The sequence below is a fragment of the Elephas maximus genome, chromosome 6 (genome assembly GCF_024166365.1).
Source record: "Elephas maximus indicus isolate mEleMax1 chromosome 6, mEleMax1 primary haplotype, whole genome shotgun sequence".
NCBI lineage: Eukaryota > Metazoa > Chordata > Mammalia > Proboscidea > Elephantidae > Elephas > Elephas maximus.
Genome location: NC_064824.1, coordinates 62,933,124 through 62,954,014, shown reverse-complemented (window position 1 = coordinate 62,954,014; position 20,891 = coordinate 62,933,124). Strand labels below are relative to the sequence as shown.

At 37.3% G+C, this 20,891-nt stretch overlaps 1 protein-coding gene across 2 annotated transcripts in view; it reads left to right on the top strand.

Moving 5' to 3' along the window:
• Window positions 1–20,891, top strand: part of SLC38A11 (solute carrier family 38 member 11) — a 73,957-nt gene that overhangs the window by 30,222 nt on the left and 22,844 nt on the right. For both annotated transcript variants that reach the window (XM_049887333.1, XM_049887332.1), the window contains 2 exons: window positions 3,444–3,550; window positions 5,802–5,881. In XM_049887333.1, the coding sequence (XP_049743290.1) occupies window positions 3,444–3,550; window positions 5,802–5,881 (187 nt within the window). The remainder of the gene's footprint in view (window positions 1–3,443; window positions 3,551–5,801; window positions 5,882–20,891) is intronic.

Genomic DNA, 20,891 nt, shown 5'->3' with positions numbered 1-20,891 from the left:
GTTTTTTGTACTAATGTTGCTTGTAAATTGTAATTTCCATATATCACTCATTCTTTTCCTTTAATTAAGACTTCATTCTCAAAAAAGTTATTGATATAGGTTCACAAATGTTAGTTACCACAATACTGTAGCTAAAACACCAGAAAATTTGACAAAATCAGCAACTATAAAAATACTCACAACAACAAAAACAACAGCGTGTGCTTGTAGCACTTGTGGACGAAACTACGTAATTAAAAGCGTCGTCGTCATCAGGTAACAATGACAGCTCTGACGGGAGCACATCAGGTTTCAAAAGGTAAATGAGCAGAGTTGTTATAGATACATGTAAACTGGGCTTACAAAAAATGCTCTTGTTACACTTTTATAGTCAGTCATTTTGGTGTGACCCCCTCTGACAGTGTCACGCAGTGTGGCCTGCATGCCCTACACCCTAGTGATGCCATGGGAGCAGGTGGCCTTAAATCACCCACCTGGTGGTGACTGCTACATCTTTAATATGTAACTCTATAGACAGAAAGTGATGAGGAAAGTGGAATGATTTTCCAGTTATTTATACTGGTAGATACTCAAAAGATAAAAGCATTTACATTCTAAAATATCTTTAAATATATATACTTACAGGAAAAAAACTCAAACTCTTAATTTAATCCCCCTGAGAATCAAGGAAACCTGGTGGTGTAGTGGTCAAGAGCTCGGCTGCTAACCAAAAGGTTGGCAGTTCAAATCCACCAGGAGCTCCTTGGAAACCCTATGTGGGGCTGTTCTACTCTGCCCTACAGGGTCACTATGAGTTGGAATCAATTTGATAGCAACAGGTGTGGTTGAGAATCAAACAGTAAACTAGGTACACCCTTCTATGGTTAAATATAAGCAAATTTATAATATAGTGAAATATTTTCCATCTCCAAATATGAACCTCTATATGTTAACCTCTAGATGTTACTCTACTATTAGGATAAATCCAAATGTCTTAGTAAGGTAAGAGTCCTTTACAGTATGCCCCAGCCAACCTCTCTAGCTTTATTTCTGCCACTTAATCTCAGGGCTCCCAGCATTTCAGCCATAATAATTATAATGGTTAACATTCATTAAACATCTACTACATACCAGACATATTACATAATATAATAGCCATCCTGCAAAGCTCCTAAAATTTTCCTCATTTATCAATTGAGAATCTATGTCTTAGAGTTGTCTAATTAATAACCCAATGTCACATATCCAATAAGCAGTGGATCTAGGATTCAAGCCCATCTTGTCTTTTCTGCCTCCACACCAATTTCATAGATTTTTCCCATACTTGCCTTTAACTCATCCAACTTGCATATACTTTAAAAACTCTAAACCAGCTTTGAGGCCTCAGGCCCTATGTCACCGCTACAGGAAGCTTCACTGTCCTCCTGTTGGCACGTGGAGCATATGGTCCTGAGACTCTGAGGTGATTATTGTTTTGCCTGTCTGTGCCTGTCTCTCTGCTTCTCAACATAGACTAGGCAAGCAGTAATGGTCAAATAAATGTAGGCTTTCTGGGGCTAGAGGGATAAACTATACTATCTTCTGTGATTACAAATTGTTCATAAACTTTGGAACTTATGATTCTAAAAAATGGCCTAAAACCCCAGAGAGAGGAACTTCTTTAGGGGAAGTAATTCAGTTAAGACAGTGAGAGTATAATTTGGGTTTGAATCTAAATTCTTTTGCTTATTAGTTACTTACTTTTCTGACGCTCAGTTATCTCAAATAAAATAACTCATGTATAAAATAATATGGGTAGCAAATGACTGCAAGATGAGGTTATTCTGAGAAACAAAATTATATAACAAATATAAAGTGTCTAGTAGTCAGTAGGAAACCCTGGTGGTGTGGTGGTTAAGTGCTACAGCTACTAACCAAGAGGTCAGCAGTTTGAACCTGCCAGGCGCTCCTTGGAAACTCTGTGGTGCAATTCTACTCTGTCCTGTAGGGTTGCTATGAGTCGGAATTGACTCAACGGCACTGGGTTTGGTTTGTTTTTAAGGACATCCGTGTTGATTAATTTAAAATATTTTTCATATACCCAAATGAAATACAAAAACTTTTTCCTGAATATTTCTAGCAACATTATTCACAACAGCCAAAAGATGGAAACTCAGCTCAAATGCCTATCAATGAACCAATGGCTAAATAAAATATAGTATATCCATATAATGAAATATTATTTGGCCATAAAATAGAAAGAAGTACTGATACATACTATAACATGGATGAACCTTGAAAACATGCTGAGTGAAAGAAGCCAGTCACAAAGGACCATCTAACGTATAATTACCATCCATATGAAATGTTCAGAATAGGGAAATCTACAGAGACAGAAAGTAGATTAGTGGTTGTTTAAGGCTTAGGGGAGAGGAGGGTAGAAATATAGGGAGATGATAACCAAAGGATTCAGGGTTTCTTTTTGAGAAAATATTCTAAAATTGACTGTGGCGATGGGTGCGCATATCTGTGAATATGCTAAATGTGTGAAATACTTTAAATGTGTCAATTGTATAGTATTTGAATTATATCTCAATAAAGCTGTTTTAAAAAAGAAAGTACATTTTAGTTTTATTCATACCTTCCAAACCATTTCCACCACTCCAACCACATTTGAAGTCCCACATCATTTCCCAAAGCTAGACTTACAGAAATTAGATAGATTAAATACAGGACTAGTCCCGCTGTGAAATCCAAGAATCTGTAGTGTATACCAGGTTGCAGTAGCTTCTCTGTAACTTCTTCCCTACAACCACAAAGTTGCTTCTGTCTACCAGGGAAACCACTTCTTTCTTGACAAAGGATAGAAATATATTGAATATTTTAATCTAAACCTTTGATTTTTGAAATTTCATTAAAGTTTACTGCCCTAGGTTTTTGGGTTATAGAGGTGAAAAATATTCAGAAAATGCCCTATTTTCATGTAGTTTACTTTTTTTTTTTTTTTTTTTACCTACTACATGACCCAAAAAACCTACTGCCTTACAGTCAATTCCGACTCATAGCGACCCTATACATGGAGGGTTTTGCCATTGCAGTGTTTTTGAATAAATGGCTTAATATTTTTTACCTTTTAAAATTATCTCCATTGTTTCTGGGTTAAGAGTATAAGAGGTCAAAGGAAGGCAGAAGCAGGGAAATAGGATGCTATTAAAATAATTGGAATGTAAAATACTAAAACATTATTTGAGCTATTAGTTCATCCTTAAAGGCTTTTTTTTTTTTTTTTGTATTTACATTTTTGTGATATATTTCTATTTTTACGGGGTTTCATGGGGTTTATTTACCCTTAAAATCATTTTTCATTCAAGTTGTATTTAATGTTATTTAAGTCACTTTTATAAATTAACTGTTCAGCTATTTTGGTGTGTTATTGAAATGTTTCTTATACCTGTAAACATTTTATAATATTTACTGTGTTTCAGTTGATCCTGATAACTTGTTTATTGGTCGCCGCTTCGTTATTGTGCTTTCCACAGCTGTCTTTAACCTGCCTTTATCGTTGTACCGAGACATAGCGAAGCTTGGAAAGGTAAGTTTTACATTTTAAACAGGCACGGCAATGTACCTTGTTACCTGCAGTATTTTTGCTGAACCACTGTCTACATGACAAAGTTTTAATTTACAATATTCATGCTTAGTTCCACTGATTTATGATTATGTTAGAGTGGACTATGTTGATTGGTAGTTAATTTTTTTTAAACTGATGGTTAACTAATTGATGAGTGTCAACTAAATATGTCCTTCCTTTTTTCTTTTTTAAGGTAGATTCGCTGATGTCAGACAGCACAGTTTAAATTTAGAAAATAAAAAATGTATACTTAAAGCAAATCCAGTTTATTAAGAAGCAATTCTATCCTTCTTTATAGTAAAGTGATTTAAAATCGGACTAACTCCCAAGATATAAAGATGAATCACTTCATAGACTTAAAATATTTTTATTTGTGAATTACAATGTCTCTTTTTTATCCAAATAATTTAAATGTTGTTATATTGATTGCTTCATTGTGAGAATTTGTTCCATGTTTATGATTCTTTTTGTTAAACAGAAATGCTAAACTTTTTCTAAAGAAACCAACCAAATAATTATACAACTCACCACATGAGTTTATGTGCATAGATTGAGCTTTATCTGGTTATAGTTTATTTCCTTTACTCCCAAGGAATGTTTTTATTTTTAACCAAAATATTATAGGTTCTATATCTACATAATGCCAAACATTGTGATAAAAAATTTTTTAAAAGAATTATAGAAATGATATTTTTATATTCTATTTTGAAAAACCCAGCAGTTGGTTTTTCCTTTTCACTGTGATGCTTGATGTTGTGTATCCACGGCTACGAAGTCTCTCCATCCAGGAGGAGGTAAGGGGTGGAGACGATGTTCTGGAGTTTCCTGACCATTCCATCCTCCATCCGTGGCAGTCCTCCAGGAACAAACAAGACTAGATAGCAAAAAGAGCTTTTTTTTCTATGAATCATCTAGTGATTTAACTGTTTTCCATTTCACATATTGAATGTAAACATTAATGTTATCATCTGAGAGCAGATATCCAGGCATTTATGAAAAAAAAGTTACTGGTTTTCTTTCATATTATTAATACCTGAACATTTAAATGTTCATTAAATGTGTCAGACTGAAGTATTTAAATAAATCCTCCAATGAGCAAAGTAGAGTAGTGAGGAGCCAAGATCTGGAGTTAGGCTGCTTGTGCTTTGTACCCCTCTGACACTTTCTGGAGCCCTGGTGGCACAGTGGCTAACAGCTATAGCTGCTAACCGAAAGATCAGGACTTCGAATCTACCAGCCACTCCTTGGAAACCCTATGGAGCAGTTCTACTCTGTCCTATAGGATCACTATGACTCGTAATTGACTCGACAGCAACAAGTTTGTATTTTTGTTGTTGTTGCTCTCCCAGTTTCTAGTTGTGCGGCTTTGGGCAAGTTAAAGACCAACAACCCAGAAAACAAGGTTAATGAGAATCATGTAAAATAAAAGCAAGTTGATATGAAATTTTTTCTTATCAGAGAAAAAAATGTGCTTATACATTAAAAAAAAAAAGAAAAGAAACACAGACCTCCAATCAGTAATGAAGGCACACACACACACAGACTGGTTATAGTTTAACCGGTTGAAATGGTGACAGAAGAGAGAGGAAGAGGCAAAGCAGACTAGAAACAGACCAAAGGGCAAAACTATGTAGAAAATAGTCTGACAGAGAGCTAGACAGCAGAGAGGAAAAACAAACAGGTACCCAAAAAAAAAAAAGTGTGTGTGTGTGTTGTGTTGTGTTGGGAGAGAGAGAATAAGGTAAAGACAGAAAACCAAACCCACTGCCATTGAGTCAATTCTGACTCATAACAATCCTAAAGACAGAAGAAGCAACAGTTGTATAAACAGCTCAAGTCAACAATCAAAATAGGTGCTGAAGAAAGAAGAAATCATAATTTTATTTTTACTTTCATAAACTAAAATCACTTACATAAATTACAATCACCACTTGTGTATTCTAAACAGAAAGCCACTAAAAACTGAAATCCAAGTTGCAAGATTACAGTAGTTGCTTTCCTCTTTGGGGGGTAATGGAAGACCTAAGGCTACGATTTGATAGGAAGTTACATGCCTGGGATTATCAACACAAATCCATGAGAATAAACTACTAAGTAGTTGGTGGTAAAATCTACGAATAAATTTATATCAAGTAAATAGGGCAGGGCCTAATATTTTGAATAAATTAACCTCTATTTTAAACTGACAATACCTTTAAAATTTCCTTTGCAGATATCCCTTATTTCTACAGTTTTAACAACTCTGATTCTTGGAATTGTAATGGCAAGGGTAGTTTCACTGGGCCCACACATGTAAGTTTTATTTTTGCATTTGTTGGTCTTTGATACATAGCCTTCACATAGATATTTATATAACATTATAAATGCAGGAATATATTTATTGTATCAGATATTTAATTTTTCTTTGTTGTTGTTGTTAGGTCCCTACGTGTTGATTCTAAGTCATAACGACTGTATGTACAACAGAACGAAATACTGCCCAGTCCTGCGTCATTCTCATGATCATTGTTATGCTTAAGCCCATTTCTCTTTGGTACTTGACAAGATAAGATGAAATAATTATAGCTTAGAAAACTTGAATTTATTAGTTGGACCTTGTATGGCTGATGGGATTAAAACCAATTTTACTTATTTTAATGACTTTCCCTGAGAATTACCATAGAGGGGTTTTGAATATTGAGAAATAGGTATAAAGTACAACACTCAGGAGGAAAAATGGTAGATGGCCAGAATTTCTGTATCTACCCCAGAGATGGGCTAGTTCATAATAAAGTTTCACTAGTCTAGGCTGAAATGAGAAGATTAAAGAACATTTTGGGTATTTTTCTCCATTAAACTAAATGTATTGCCTTTGAGTACATTTGAACTCTTCTTTTAAGATTATATTCTTTAATTATTTTGTGTTAAAACACTCTGGTTTGTAAACTGATAGTGATAGCTGACAGCAGTGTTTGTTTTTACCGCTATTATTTGGCGAAATAAAATGTCGACAACTTGATATTCGTACTGCAAATTTAAAAATGTCACTCATCCATAAAATTCAAAAGTGTAGGCACTACTCATCAAAACTATACAGTTTTTATGCTTTGGTTATAGAATAGATTAACTAGATAAGGGATGGATAGTCCTTGAAAAAATGCTGGAATGACATTGGTTTAAACTGGCTTTAACCACAGAATTGGATTCACACAGTGCATGCACAGTAAGTATTTGTTGAATAACTAAATAAAGAATACATGAAGGAGTTTTCATTGCCACCTTAACTGTTTTCTCTATTCTGAAGAAGACAAGGTAAAATTAAGGTACAGTGTCTAGCACAGTACAAGGGATATGTGTGGCCCAGAACGAATAATATCTGTGTGAGGACAAAAAACATGGCACATAGCTATAACTGATAATGAAGTCCCCAAAGTAAATATTTTTTCCTATGGATTAATTATTCTTATATAAAATTACTTCATTTTTTACTGTATGTGTTTATGTCGGGATTTTTAGTGTACCAGGAAAATAGCAAAAAAAATGTACATCAAAGTCATTTGGAAATAAATTTGAAATACCTAGTCTAACAGCATTTGAAATTGCCTTTTCTTTAAAAAAAAAAAAATCACTAATTTTTAGAGGATTTGAATAAAAGAGGAAAGTTAAGTATCTATAATGTTTATATTAATTGTATCTTGAAATAACTTAATCCTGGTTCAAAGAATTTTTGTATTGCACCTGGTTTACTTTGGTGTGGGCATGTATTCTTTCATTTAGCAATTCTACTGACATTTATTATCTGTTATATTGGCTGCAACAATGAGCTCAAGCATAACAACAATTGTAAGGATGACTCAGGACCGGGCAGTGTTTCATTCTGTTGTGCATAGGGTCGCTATGAGTCGGAACTGACTCGATGGCACCTAACGACAACAACAACATATTGGTACCATATAGCTCTGGCTTTCAACAGCTGAACTCACAGCAGCCAAAAGCTAATCCAAATCCAGACGCGTTGCTGTTGAGTCGATTCCGACTCATAGCGACCCTATAGGACAGAGTAGAACTGCCCCATAGGGCTTCCAAGGAGCAGCTGGTAGAACTGAACTACTGACCTTTTGGTTAGCAGCCTCTTAACCACTGTACCACCAGGGCTTCAAAACGCTAGTAAGTATATTGAAAAGAATGCAATAAATAATAATATTTGGTTATAATTTTAATTGCTTAAGACTAAACTATTTTCATTGAAGCTTTTTCTTAAATGTGATTCTAATGAGCAATTCATTAGTTTTAATAAAAGGCTTCACAACATTTGGTAAACATAGTATAAAAAAATAGTATAGTGAAGCAATATTGAGAAAAAAAATAGGCACATAGCTGAAAGAATAAAAAGGTAAATAAATTAATCATGAGTTAAAAACACTGAGAGCAGTGGTTTTCAACACTGACTTTGCATTAGACACATCTGAGTAGCTTTAAAAAAATACTGATGCCAGGGGCTGCACCTGCAGAGATTCTGCCAGCATTTGCCTAGGGGCTAAGCAACTGGATTTATTTAACAGCTGTGACCATAGTGTGCAACAAGGATCAAGAACCTTTTGGTTTAAAGAGATTAAAATCATAAGTACACATTTTTAGATTTCTCATTGTCTCAAATATTACAAAAGGAGATGTTTCTAATATTAGATAAGGAGATATTTTGTTACAGCCACGTGATTATTTTTTTGTGATTCATTCTCCACTCATTTCTTTCTTTTTCAATGTCTTTTATATTCACAATGCTGCGGAGATGCTATCACGGATACAAGAGAAATAAAATATCTTTGCTCTAAAAGGGCTTATAGCTTAGTGGAAGAGATAAGGCTATACAAATGGCTATCATAGAAGGCAGTGTATCTTGATACAAAGGAAAGAGGAAGGGGCGGTCACTTCCTGGTGGGGTTAAATGAATTGATTTTATGGCCAAACAGCCCTTTATTTCTGTTGCAAATAGAATGTAGCCTGTATCTGTTTGATCTTCCACTAGTGGTAATATATTTCCTCTGACTCTTTGAAATTTTTCTAATAACAGGGATTATTTATGTAACCCTTTCAATATTTAGATGCTGAATGTTGGACTTTTTTTTAATACTGCGCTGCCTTTTATTTTTGTTTGAATACTACTGCAAACAAATTCTGTTTGTTCAGATTAACAATCACACTAATCAGACCCCATGATCCTGGGTTGGCATAGTAGCTAGTCAGGCAGGCTTCTTTCTGAAAATATGACAGACATGAATGCTTATAATCCATAAAACATGAGAAATTCAATACTGCACGTGTGTTTGTCCTCGTTTTGTTTCAGATGAATGATCAGAAAAGCTGTACTTTTTCACGGAGCTTTTAAAGTGGTATTTGAAAAAGATCTTTAAACCCACTATCAGAAAAGAGGAAGGTCTGTAATGGCTACTGGTATTGACCTTGTTACTATGGAAACACCTTTTTAGTGGTTGTGTTTTAAAAATAAAGCACACAATTCAATTTCCTTTTCCATAACTCATAGCACCATAAATTCTGCTTTTTGATATGATTTCAAATATTTCACAGTCCAATAACTTTCAGTTCTTTTTGGAAATAATGTTCAGTTTTATTGTATTTTCTAACCTTTTGCTTTCTAATAACTGAGGTGGCAGGGCAATTTAATTGTATAAAAATCCAATAACATAGCTCTCCCGTTGTTTTTCATGTTTTTTCCCCACTAGAATATGATGCATTATCACTGTGAAAACCTTCATTTTGTGTCTCATTAATATTCAGTACTTTACATTCAGAATAGAAATGATAGCATTGCAGTCCTAATTTGAAACTATTTTCCCTTCATCTGACATCCCTTTTATAGTATTTTAGTCAATAGTGTGGTGTTCTAAGCTCAATTCCACAAAGTGTCTATGCTATCCAACGATTCTTATGCATATAAAAGGTGTTTTCCTCAAGGATTTCAGTACATAGTTTCCTTACCCCTTAACCCTTCAACCTTGAAATTCTGTAATTTTATGCTATACATAAAGAGGAACCATAGGAATTAAATAAAGGATTAGAAGAAGCGGATAAAGCCAAAAGAAGAGCGCATATTGAGGAACGAATGATCAGTTCTGTCAAATACTAGCCAGTGAATTATTTTGTGAAGTGTAAATTATTGTACTTTTTTTTTTTTGCAAATGACAACCACCACAAAACCCAAACTGACATAAGCAAAAAATGATTTATTGACTCACATAACTGAAAAGTTCAAGGTTAGTTCTGTCATTAGGTATGGTTGGATTTAAGAGCTCATAGTTTTTGGAGTTTTTTTGTCTTTCTTTTTCCTTTTTTCATCTCTTAATCACTTTTCCTGTTTTAGCTCTAGCTTCTGAAAGACTATCCCTTCTTGGTGGCAAGATGTATGTATTAGTTCCAGCTTATATTCATTCAGGTCCAAGTCCCATAAAAAGAGAAAGAACTTTCTTTTTTAGGGCTCCTCCAATCTCACCTCCAGTATTAGCTCTGATTGGCTCTGATGAGGACCTTTGACCATTCCAACGCTATCATCATGGCCTGTGTCAAGTTGCTTGTGTTTAGGTCACGCTCATTCTTAGAACAAAGAGTAGAGTCAACCCAACTAAGGCACATGAATGGAGACTGGGGTGGGAGGTAGTCCCAAAGGAAATCAAGTTATTGGTGCCCAGTAGAAGGGAAAATGGCCATTTCATAGTGAAAACAACAGATGTCCATTTCAGGTGACAGGAGGTCACTGGTAACCTTCAGGAGGTTCAATCGAATGGTATGGGTAGAAGCCAGGTTATAGAGAGGTAAGAAGTGAGTGAATGATAGGGAAGGCACTTTGGCAAATCTCTCCTTTTTTTTTTTTTTTGAGAAGAGCATCAATGAATGAAAATAGTATGACAAAACAGTGGCTTGAGGGAATAAGAGCTCTAAACAATACCTCTGCTTTGGGAAATATTGAGCACCTTATAGGCAAAGCCAAAATATAGAGCCAGAAATTCCCCAGATCTTAAAAGGTTAGAAGTCAGGATATAGTTAGGATAGTAATAGTAATCCTTGGAAAGGAGCTGGGATACTTCTTCCTCTTAAAACAATAGGATAGGGGTATGAAGCATAAAATATGAATACATTCTGAGGACCATTGGAGGAAATTTGAGTGTTCATGCCAGTAACCTTTATTTTTTCAGAGTTGAGATTATTATCCAGGAGTGTGATAAAGAAGTATAGATTCAGGATTTGAATATACTTGAAAATATTTGGTTAGTTAAATTTGGAATTTCCACTACGGAAAGTAAGAAGGGATCAACATAGATTTTTTTTTTTTTAAATCATGCTGTTCATTAAATTATCTTTTTCTTTTATGTATTTTCATGTATGTAAATTTTGTCTTTCCTACCATGTAAGCTCCATGAGAACAGAGCCCACATTTGCTTTCATCACACTATATACCCATTACTCAGCACAGTGCCCAAAAGAGTTAGAACTCAGCAAAACAAACAAAAATTGTTGAATGATGTCTTGAATAAATGAAGGAAACCACGTGCCTCCTGGTTTTAGTTAATTCGCCTAGGGGATTAAATGACCAAAAATTTGGAGTAAATAGACAATAAAAATTGTCTTGAGACAGTAAAGATTTCATGTAAAATGTTTACTGCCTATGATAAATTTTCCTAAGGCTACTCCCATGCTAGCAAAATTTGTTAACTTATTTTCTAGAATATCATTTGACTCCACCTATTCTTAGGCTCTGGAGGTTTTGGAGACCTGGTGGCTCAGTGGCTAAGAGCTCAGCTGCTAACCAAAAGGTCAGCAGTTCCAATCCACCAGACACTCCTTGGAAACCCTATGGGGCAGTTCTAACCTGTCCTTACAGGATCACTATGAGCCGGAATTCACTCGATGACAACGGGTTTGGTTTTGGTTATTCTTAGGTTCTGCGGCACTATTGGGCTAGATTGCCTACCTAAAGCAGCATAAAGCAGCATCGTAGAAGCATTATTTGACTGAAGCCTACATAAAAATAGGAAAAACATCTACAAGACAATACATTCTCTGGGAAGATTACTTAGACCAGTCACTCTAAGTATTAGTGGAACCATAGGAACAGCCTAGGCTGTTCAATGTTAAGTATTCATTCCACCAATTATTTTTATAAATGGCAGCCTTAATGAGATTTCTCACCTTTATGCTATTTCCAGTTATAAGCCAGACTGGTCACTAGTACAGACTCACAAGCAAAGAACAAAAATAGAACAAACTGTTCTTGTAGTCAATAAGTGTTTATTAAATGCCTGCTGATGCCAGTTACTTCTCTAGATAATGCCAAGATGAAGAAAACAGTCCCTGACCTCAGATTCCTGTAGCTCATGGAGAGGGGAATAGACATATGAAAGATCATCTCAGTATAATATTTAATAGAATTAGAAGCAGGGTGCTGTAGAAACAGAGGAAAGGCCTTAAGCCCAGCCTGCTCAGGGAGGTAGTGTTTCAGGATAAGACAATATCTAATCTGCTGCTGGAAACATTTGTAGGTATTACTTGGATCAGAAGGGGCAGTTGGAAGCTATTTGTTGGCAGAAATGTGTGAGGCCTACAGGTGTGATATATGAAAGAGCAGAAGCAGTTCAAGGTTCTAACATTAGGAAGTTCTTGAAGGAGAAGAGTACTTTGCCATTGATTGAAGGAGCTAATATGTAAAAATAAAGGAGTCTTCCTTGATAATTTTCTTAAAAACTGTATCTTGCTTTCATATTTTTTTCTGATTTGATTTTATCATAATTTTAACATCCATTCCTCTAATTTGATTTTATCATAATTTTAACATCTGTCATGTCTCCATATTGTCTATTTTGAAAAAGCGCTGAAAATGGTCACCCATTGTCTCCCCTAACCCCCATCATCACCACCTGTATGGCTTCTATGCTTAGGAAGTGACCAGAGTTTTGGTGATGTTGAGTTGAAAGTTCAGCTAAAGTGTAAAAGGAGATGAGTCTAGAGAGGTTGGCAGAGCCCAAGATGGTAGGAAAGCTTTATGTGTAGTGCTAAGAAACTTGAATTTTCAGCTGATGGGACACTGAAAGTTCTTAAGAAGATCAGGTCTCCATTCTAATTGTACTTCTTTTGCTGCAGAGGCGAGGAATAGGTTAGGGGTATAAAGACCTAGAAGAAGGCTTTAGCAAGTGTCCATGCAAAAAGACAACTGCAAATATATAAGGGCAAGGCTGGTGGAAATAAGCAGGAAAAATTCAAGTAATTTTAAGCTAACAAAGTCAGTAGGTGTTAGTGACTGATGAGGGGAATGAGGCAGCAGGAATTTGCTCAGGTGACACCAAGGTTTCCAGATTAGACAGACTGGTAAAAGGTCCAGAACTTACCACCAGAGGAAGAAAATGGAAGAGTCCGTCAATAAGCATTTATTAAACGCCAGCTAGGGTCAGTCACTTTCCTAGGTACGGGGGTTGCAAAACGGAATGTAGGAGAATCCCTCCCTGCAGATTTCTTATAGCTTCTAGGGTCACTATGAGTGGGAATTTACTTGGCAGAACACAGCAACAACAACATGGTTGGGGGGAGGGGATTTGGATAAACACATTAAAGATACTCCCAATAGAGTCATTAATAAAATTTTGAGTGAAATGCTATGTAAACATAGAGGAAGGTCCCCAGCTTTTTTTTTTTTTTATTTCATTTTTCTTTTTTATTAACTTTTATTAAGCTTCAAGTGAACGTTTACAAATCCAATCAGTCTGTCACATATAAGTTTACATACATCTCACTCCCTACTCCCTCTTGCTCTCCCCCTCTTGAGTCAGCCCTTTCCGTCTCTCCTTTCGTGACAATTTTGCCAGCTTCCCTCTCTCTCTATCCTCCCATCCCCCCTCCAGACAAGAGTTGCCAACACAATCTCAAGTGTCCACCTGATATAATTAGCTCACTCTTCATCAGCGTCTCTCTCCCACCTGCTGACCAGTCCCTTTCATGTCTGATGAGTTGTCTTTGGGGATGGTTCCTGTCCTGTGCCAACAGAAGGTCTGGGGACCATGGCTGCCAGGATTCCTCTAGTCTCAGTCAGACCATTAAGTTTGGTCTTTTTATGAGAATTTGGGGTCTGTATCCCACTGATCTCCTGCTCCCTCAGGGGTCCTCTGCTGTGCGCCCTGTCAGGGCAGTCATCGATTGTGGCCAGGCACCAACTAGTTCTTCTGGTCTCAGGGTGATGTAGGTCTCTGGTTGATGTGGCCCTTTCTGTCTCTTGGGCTCTTAGTTGTCGTGTGGCCTTGGTGTTCTTCATTATCCCTTGCTCCAGGTGGGTTGAGACCAATTGATGCATCTTAGATGGCCGCTTGTTAGCCTTTAAAACCCCAGACGCCACATTTCAAAGTGGGATGCAGAATGATTTCATAATAGAATTGTATTGCCAAATGACTTAGAAGTCCCCGCAAACCATGTTCCCCAGACCCCCGCCCTTGCTCCGCTGACCTTTGAAGCATTCATTTTATCCTGGAAACTTCTTTGCTTTTGGTCCAGTCCAATTGAGCTGACCTTCCATGTATTGAGTGTTGTCTTTCCCTTCACCTAAAGCAGTTCTTATCTACTGATTAATCAATAAAAAACCCTCTCCCACCCTCCCTCCCTCCCCGCCTCGTAACCACAAAAGTATGTGTTCTTCTCAGGTTTACTATTTCTCAAGATCTTATAATAGTGGTCTTATACAATATTTGTCCTTTTGCCTCTGACTAATTTCGCTCAGCATAATGCCTTCCAGGTTCCTCCATGTTATGAAATGTTTCACAGATTCGTCACTGTTCTTTATCGATGCGTAGTATTCCATTGTGTGAATATACCACAATTTATTTACCCATTCATCCGTTGATGGACACCTTGGTTGCTTCCAACTTTTTGCTATTGTAAACAGAGCTGCAATAAACATGGGTGTGCATATATCTGTTTGTATGAAGGCTCTTGTATCTCTAGGGTATATTCCGAGGAGTGGGATTTCTGGGTTGTATGGTAGTTCTATTTCTAACTGTTTAAGATAACGCCAGATAGATTTCCAAAGTGGTTGTACCATTTTACATTCCCACCAGCAGTGTATGAGAGTTCCAATCTCTCTGCAGCCTCTCCAACATTTATTATTTTGTGTTTTTTGGATTAATGCCAGCCTTGCTGGTGTGAGATGGAATCTCATCGTAGTTTTAATTTGCATTTCTCTAATGGCTAATGATTGAGAGCATTTTCTCATGTATCTGTTGGCTGCCTGAATATCTTCTTTAGTAAAATGTGTGTTCATATCCTTTGCCCACTTTTTGATTGGGTTGTTTGTCTTTTTGTGGTTGAGTTTTGACAGAATCATGTAGATTTTAGAGATCAGGCAGCTGGTCGGAGATGTCATAGCTGAAAATTCTTTCCCAGTCTGTAGGTGGTCTTTTTACTCTTTTGGTGAAGTCTTTAGATGAGCATAGGTGTTTGATTTTTGGGAGCTCCCAGTTATCGGGTTTCTCTTCATCATTTTTGGTAATGTTTTGTATTCTGTTTATGCCTTGTATTAGGGCTCCTAGGGTTGTCCCAATTTTTTCTTCCATGATCTTTATCGTTTTAGTCTTTATGTTTAGGTCTTTGATCCACTTGGAGTTAGTTTTTGTGCATGGTGTAAGGTATGGGTCCTGTTTCATTTTTTTGCAAATGGATATCCAGTTATGCCAGCACCATTTGTTAAAAAGGCTATCTTTTCCCCAATTAATTGACACTGGTCCTTTGTCAAATATCAGCTGCTCATACGTGGATGGATCTATGTCTGGGTTCTCAATTCTGTTCCATTGGTCTATGTGCCTATTGTTGTACCAGTACCAGGCTGTTTTGACTACTGTGGCTGTATAATAGGTTCTGAAATCAGGTAAAGTGAGGCCTCCCACTTTCTTCTTCTTTTTCAGTAGTGCTTTGCTTATCGGGGGCTTCTTTCCCTTCCATATGAAATTAGTGATTTGTTTCTCTATCCCCTTAAAATATGACATTGGAATTTGGATCGGAAGTGCGTTAAATGTATAGATGGCTTTTGGTAGAATAGACATTTTTACTATGTTAAGTCTTCCTATCCATGAGCAAGGTATGTTTTTCCACTTAAGTATGTCCTTTTGAATTTCTTGTAGTAGAGCTTTGTAGTTTTCTTTGTATAGGTCTTTTACATCCTTGGTAAGATTTATTCCTAAGTATCTTATCTTCTTCGGGGCTACTGTGAATGGTATTGATTTGGTGATTTCCTCTTCGGTGTTCTTTTTGTTGATGTAGAGGAATCCAAGTGATTTTTGTATCTTTATTTTATAGCCTGAGACTCTGCCAAACTCTTCTATTAGTTTCAGTAGTTTTCTGGAGGATTCCTTAGGGTTTTCTGTGTATATAATCATGTCATCTGCAAATAGTGATAACTTTACTTCTTCCTTGCCAATCCGGATATCTTTTATTTCTTTGTCTAGCCTAATTGCCCTGGCTAGGACTTCCAGCACGATGTTGAATAAGAGCGGTGATAAAGGGCATCCTTGTCTGGTTCCCGTTCTCAAGGGAAATGCTTTCAGGTTCTCTCCATTTAGAGTGATATTGGCTGTTGGCTTTGCATAGATGCCCTTTATTATGTTGAGGAATTTTCCTTCAATTTCTATTTTGGTAAGAGTTTTTATCATAAATGGGTGTTGGCCTTTGTCAAATGCCTTTTCCGCATCAATTGATAAGATCATGTGGTTTTTGTCTTTTGTTTTATGTATGTGATGGATTACATTAATGGTTTTTCTGGTATTAAACCAGCCTTGCATACCTGGTATAAATCCCACTTGATCAGGGTGAATTATTTTTTTGACGTGTTGTTGGATTCTATTGGCTAGAATTTTGTTGAGGATTTTTGCATCTATGTTCATGAGGGATATAGGTCTATAATTTTCTTTTTTGGTAATGTCTTTACCTGGTTTTGGTATCAGGGAGATGGTGGCTTCATAGAATGAGTTGGGTAGTATTCTGTCATTTTCTATGCTTTGGAATACCTTCAGAAGTAGTGGTGTTAACTCTTCTCTGAAAGTTTGGTAAACTCTGCAGTGAAGCCGTCCGGGCCAGGGCTTTTTTTTGTTGGGAGTTTTTTGATTACCGTTTCAATCTCTTTTTTTGTTATGGGTCTATTTAGTTGTTCTACTTCTGAATGTGTTAGTTTAGGTAGGTAGTGTTTTTCCAGGAATTCATCCATTTCTTCTAGGTTTTCAAATTTGTTAGAGTACAATTTTTCATAATAATCTGAAATGATTCTTTTAATTTCATTTGGTTCTGTTGTGATGTGGTCCTTCTCGTTTCTTATTCGGGTTATTTGTTTCCTTTCTTGTATTTCTTTAGTCAGTCTAGCCAATGGTTTATCAATTTTGTTAATTTTTTCAAAGAACCAGCTTTTGGCTTTGTTAATTCTTTCAATTGTTTTTCTGTTCTCTAATTCATTTAGTTCAGCTCTAATTTTTATTATTTGTTTTCTTCTGGTGCCTGATGGATTCTTTTGTTGCTCACTTTCTATTTGTTCAAGTTGTAGGGACAGTTCTCTGATTTTGGCTCTTTCTTCTTTTTGTATGTGTGCATTTGTCGATATAAATTGGCCTCTGAGCACTGCTTTTGCTGTGTCCCAGAGGTTTTGATAGGAAGTATTTTCATTCTCGTTGCTTTCTATGAATTTCCTTATTCCCTCCTTGATGTCTTCTATAACCCAGTCTTTTTTCAGGAGGGTATTGTTCATTTTCCAAGTATTTGATTTCTTTTCCCTAGTTTTTCTGTTATTGATCTCTAGTTTTATTGCCTTGTGGTCTGAGAAGATGCTTTGTAATATTTCGATGTTTTGGACTCTGCAAAGGTTTGTTTTATGACCTAATATGTGGTCTATTCTAGAGAATGTTCCATGTGCGCTAGAAAAAAAAGTATATTTTGCAGCAGTTGGGTGGAGAGTTCTGTATAAGTCAATGAGGTCAAGTTGGTTGATTGTTGTAATTAGGTCTTCCGTGTCTCTATTGAGCTTCTTACTGGATGTCCTGTCCTTCTCTGAAAGTGGTGTGTTGAAGTCGCCTACTATAATTGTGGAGGTATCTATCTCACTTTTCAATTCTGTTAAAATTTGATTTATGTATCTTGCAGCCCTGTCATTGGGTGCATAAATATTTAATATGGTTATGTCTTCCTGATCAATTGTCCCTTTTATCATTATATAGTGTCCTTCTTTATCCTTTGTGGTGGATTTAAGTCTAAAGTCCATTTTGTCAGAAATTAATATTGCTACTCCTCTTCTTTTTTGCTTATTGTTTGCTTGATATATTTTTTTCCATCCTTTGAGTTTTAGTTTGTTTGTGTCTCTAAGTCTAAGGTGTGTCTCTTGTAGGCAGCATATAGATGGATCGTGTTTCTTTATCCAGTCCGTGACTCTCTGTCTCTTTATTGGTGCATTTAGTCCATTTACATTCAGCGTAATTATAGATAAATAAGTTTTTAGTGCTGTCACTTTGATGCCTTTTTATGTGTGTTGTTGGCCATTTCATTTTTCCACATACTTTTTTGTGCTGAGACGTTTTTCTTAGTAAATTGTGAGATCCTCATTTTCATAGTGTTTGACTTTATGTTAGTTGAGTCGTTACGTTTTTCTTGGCTTTTATCTTGAGTTATAGAGTTGTTATACCTTTTTGTGGTTACCTTATTATTTACCCCTATTTTTCTAAGTAAAAACCTAACTTGTGTTGTTCTATATCGCCTTGTATCACTCTCCATATGGCAGTTCAATGCCTCCTGTATTTAGTCCCTCTTTTTGATTATTGTGATCTTTTACCTATTGACTTCCATGATTCCCTGTTATGTGTATTTTTTTTTTTAATTAATCTTAATTTGTTTGTTTTTGTGATTTCCCTATTTGAGTTGATATCAGGACGTTCTGTTTTGTGACCTTGTGTTGTGCTGATATCTGATATTATTGGTTCTCTGACCAAACAATATCCTTTAGTATTTCTTGTAGCTTTGGTTTGGTTTTTGCAAATTCTCTAAACTTGTGTTTATCTGTAAATATCTTAATTTCTCCTTCATATTTCAGAGAGAGTTTTGCTGGATATATGATCCTTGGCTGGCAGTTTTTCTCCTTCAGTGTTCTGTATATGTGGTCCCATTCCCTGCTTGCCTGCATGGTTTCTGCTGAGTAGTCAGAACATATTCTTATTGATTCTCCCTTGAAGGAAACCTTTCTTTTCTCCCTGGCTGCTTTTAAAATTTTCTGTTTATCTTTGGTTTTGGTGAGTTTGATGATAATATGTCTTGGTGTTTTTCTTTTTGGATCAATCTTAAATGGGGTTCGATGAGCATCTTGGATAGATATCCTTTCGTCTTTCATGATGTCAGGGAAGTTTTGTGTCAGGAGTTCTTCAACTATTTTCTCTGTGTTTTCTGTCCTCCCTCCCTGTTCTGGGACTCCAATCACCCGCAGGTTATCCTTCTTGATAGAGTCCCACGTGATTCTTAGGGTTTCTTCATTTTTTTTAATTCTTTTATCTGATTTTTTTTTTCAGCTATGTTGGTGTTGATTCCCTGGTCCTCCAGATGTCCCAGTCTGCATTCTAATTGCTCGAGTCTGCTCCTCTAACTTCCTATTGCGTTGTCTAATTCTGTAATTTTATTGTTAATCTTTTGGATTTCTACACACTGTCTCTCTATGGATTCTTGCAACTTATTAATTTTTCCACTATGTTCTTGAATAATCTTTTTGAGTTCTTCAACAGTTTTATCGGTGTGTTCCTTGGCTTTTTCTGCAGTTTGCCTTATTTCATTTGTGATGCCTTGAAGCATTCTGTAAATTAGTTTTTTATATTCTGTATCTGATAATTCCAGGATTGTATCTTCATTTGGGAAAGATTTTGATTCTTTTGTTTGGGGGGTTGGAGAAGCTGTCATGGTCTGCTTCTTTAAGTGGTTTGATATGGATTGTTGTCTCCGACCCATCACTGGGAAACTAGTTTTTCCAGAAAATCCGCTAAAAAAAAATGCAGTCAGATCCCTATCAGAGTTCTCCCTCTGGCTCAGGCTATTCAGATGTTAATGAAGCCGCCTGGGGAGGGTGGGGGAGGGAACAGAGAGATAGGAGAGTAGCACCTCAGAATATAGCCAGAGTTGCTTGTCTTGCTTGGAATGACTATTATATCTGAGATTCCCGGGGGGCGCGTCGCCTATGTGTGCTCGTTGTGTGGAGATTGCCCCAGGGGGGTCTGGCCCGCTGGAGTCACGGTCAGATCCTCCGCTTCCAACCCCACGCCCAGCGTCAAGGCTCCCCTACTGGGACAGTGCACTGTCGACTCCAAAATCAGTCGCTGCCTCCCGGGTACTTCTCGTCCCTCCAGCCGCATTGCCGTGCCGCCACCGCGAACTAGTTGGGCCGCCTCCCAGGGTTAGTTCAGGTGGGTGGAGCAGCTCCCCGTGCTTGTGCCGTGACCAAGTGTCCCGGCTGAGACGCTGTTCTCCCCGCTCCAATACCAGTCGCTGCCTCCCGGGGACTTCTCCTACCGGCTGCGTCCCCACGCCGCCCGCGCGACCCGGCTGGGCCCCTTCCCGGGGTTAGTTCAGGGGGGTGGAGCAGCTCTCCGTGTTTATGCCGTACCTGCGTCCAGTCCAAATCTCAGCGGGATGGTTCCCCGGCTAGGACGCTGCTCTCCCCGTTCCAAGACCAGTCACTGTCTCCCGGGGACTTCTACCAGCTGCGTCCCACGCCGTCCTCGGAACTGGCTGGTCCCCCTCCCGGGGTTAGTTCAGGGGGGGTGGAGCAGGTCTCTGTGCTTGTGCCGTACCTGACTGGTACGCTGGCTCCAGGCTCTGAAAACAATTGCTGCTTCCCCGTATTAGTTCGTTCTCCGTCTCTAAATCTGTGTTTGTTGTTCAGGGTTCGTAGATTGTTATGTATGTGATCGATTCACTTGTTTTTCCGTGTCTTTGTTGTAAGAGGGATCCGAGGTAGCGTCTGCCTAGTCCGCCATCTTGGCTCCGCCTCCCCAGCTTTTTTGTAAGTTAGTGACAGCATAGAAAAAGAAGCAAATCTGGCAAAAAAAATACAGCAAATTTTTGATATTTTGGTTTCTTGAGTTTGATTAACCTTTGGTGGGGGTGGAAAGAGGAAGAAAGAGGAAAAATCACCTGGAGTTTTGGAAATGCAAGCGTGGAGTCTAAGGGGATTGTGCAAGGACAGAATATAAGGTGAAAAGAAGCATAACCCAAGTAGAAATCTAATGGAAAACAGCTCTCTGGTGCTCACATCTTAAGTTATAGT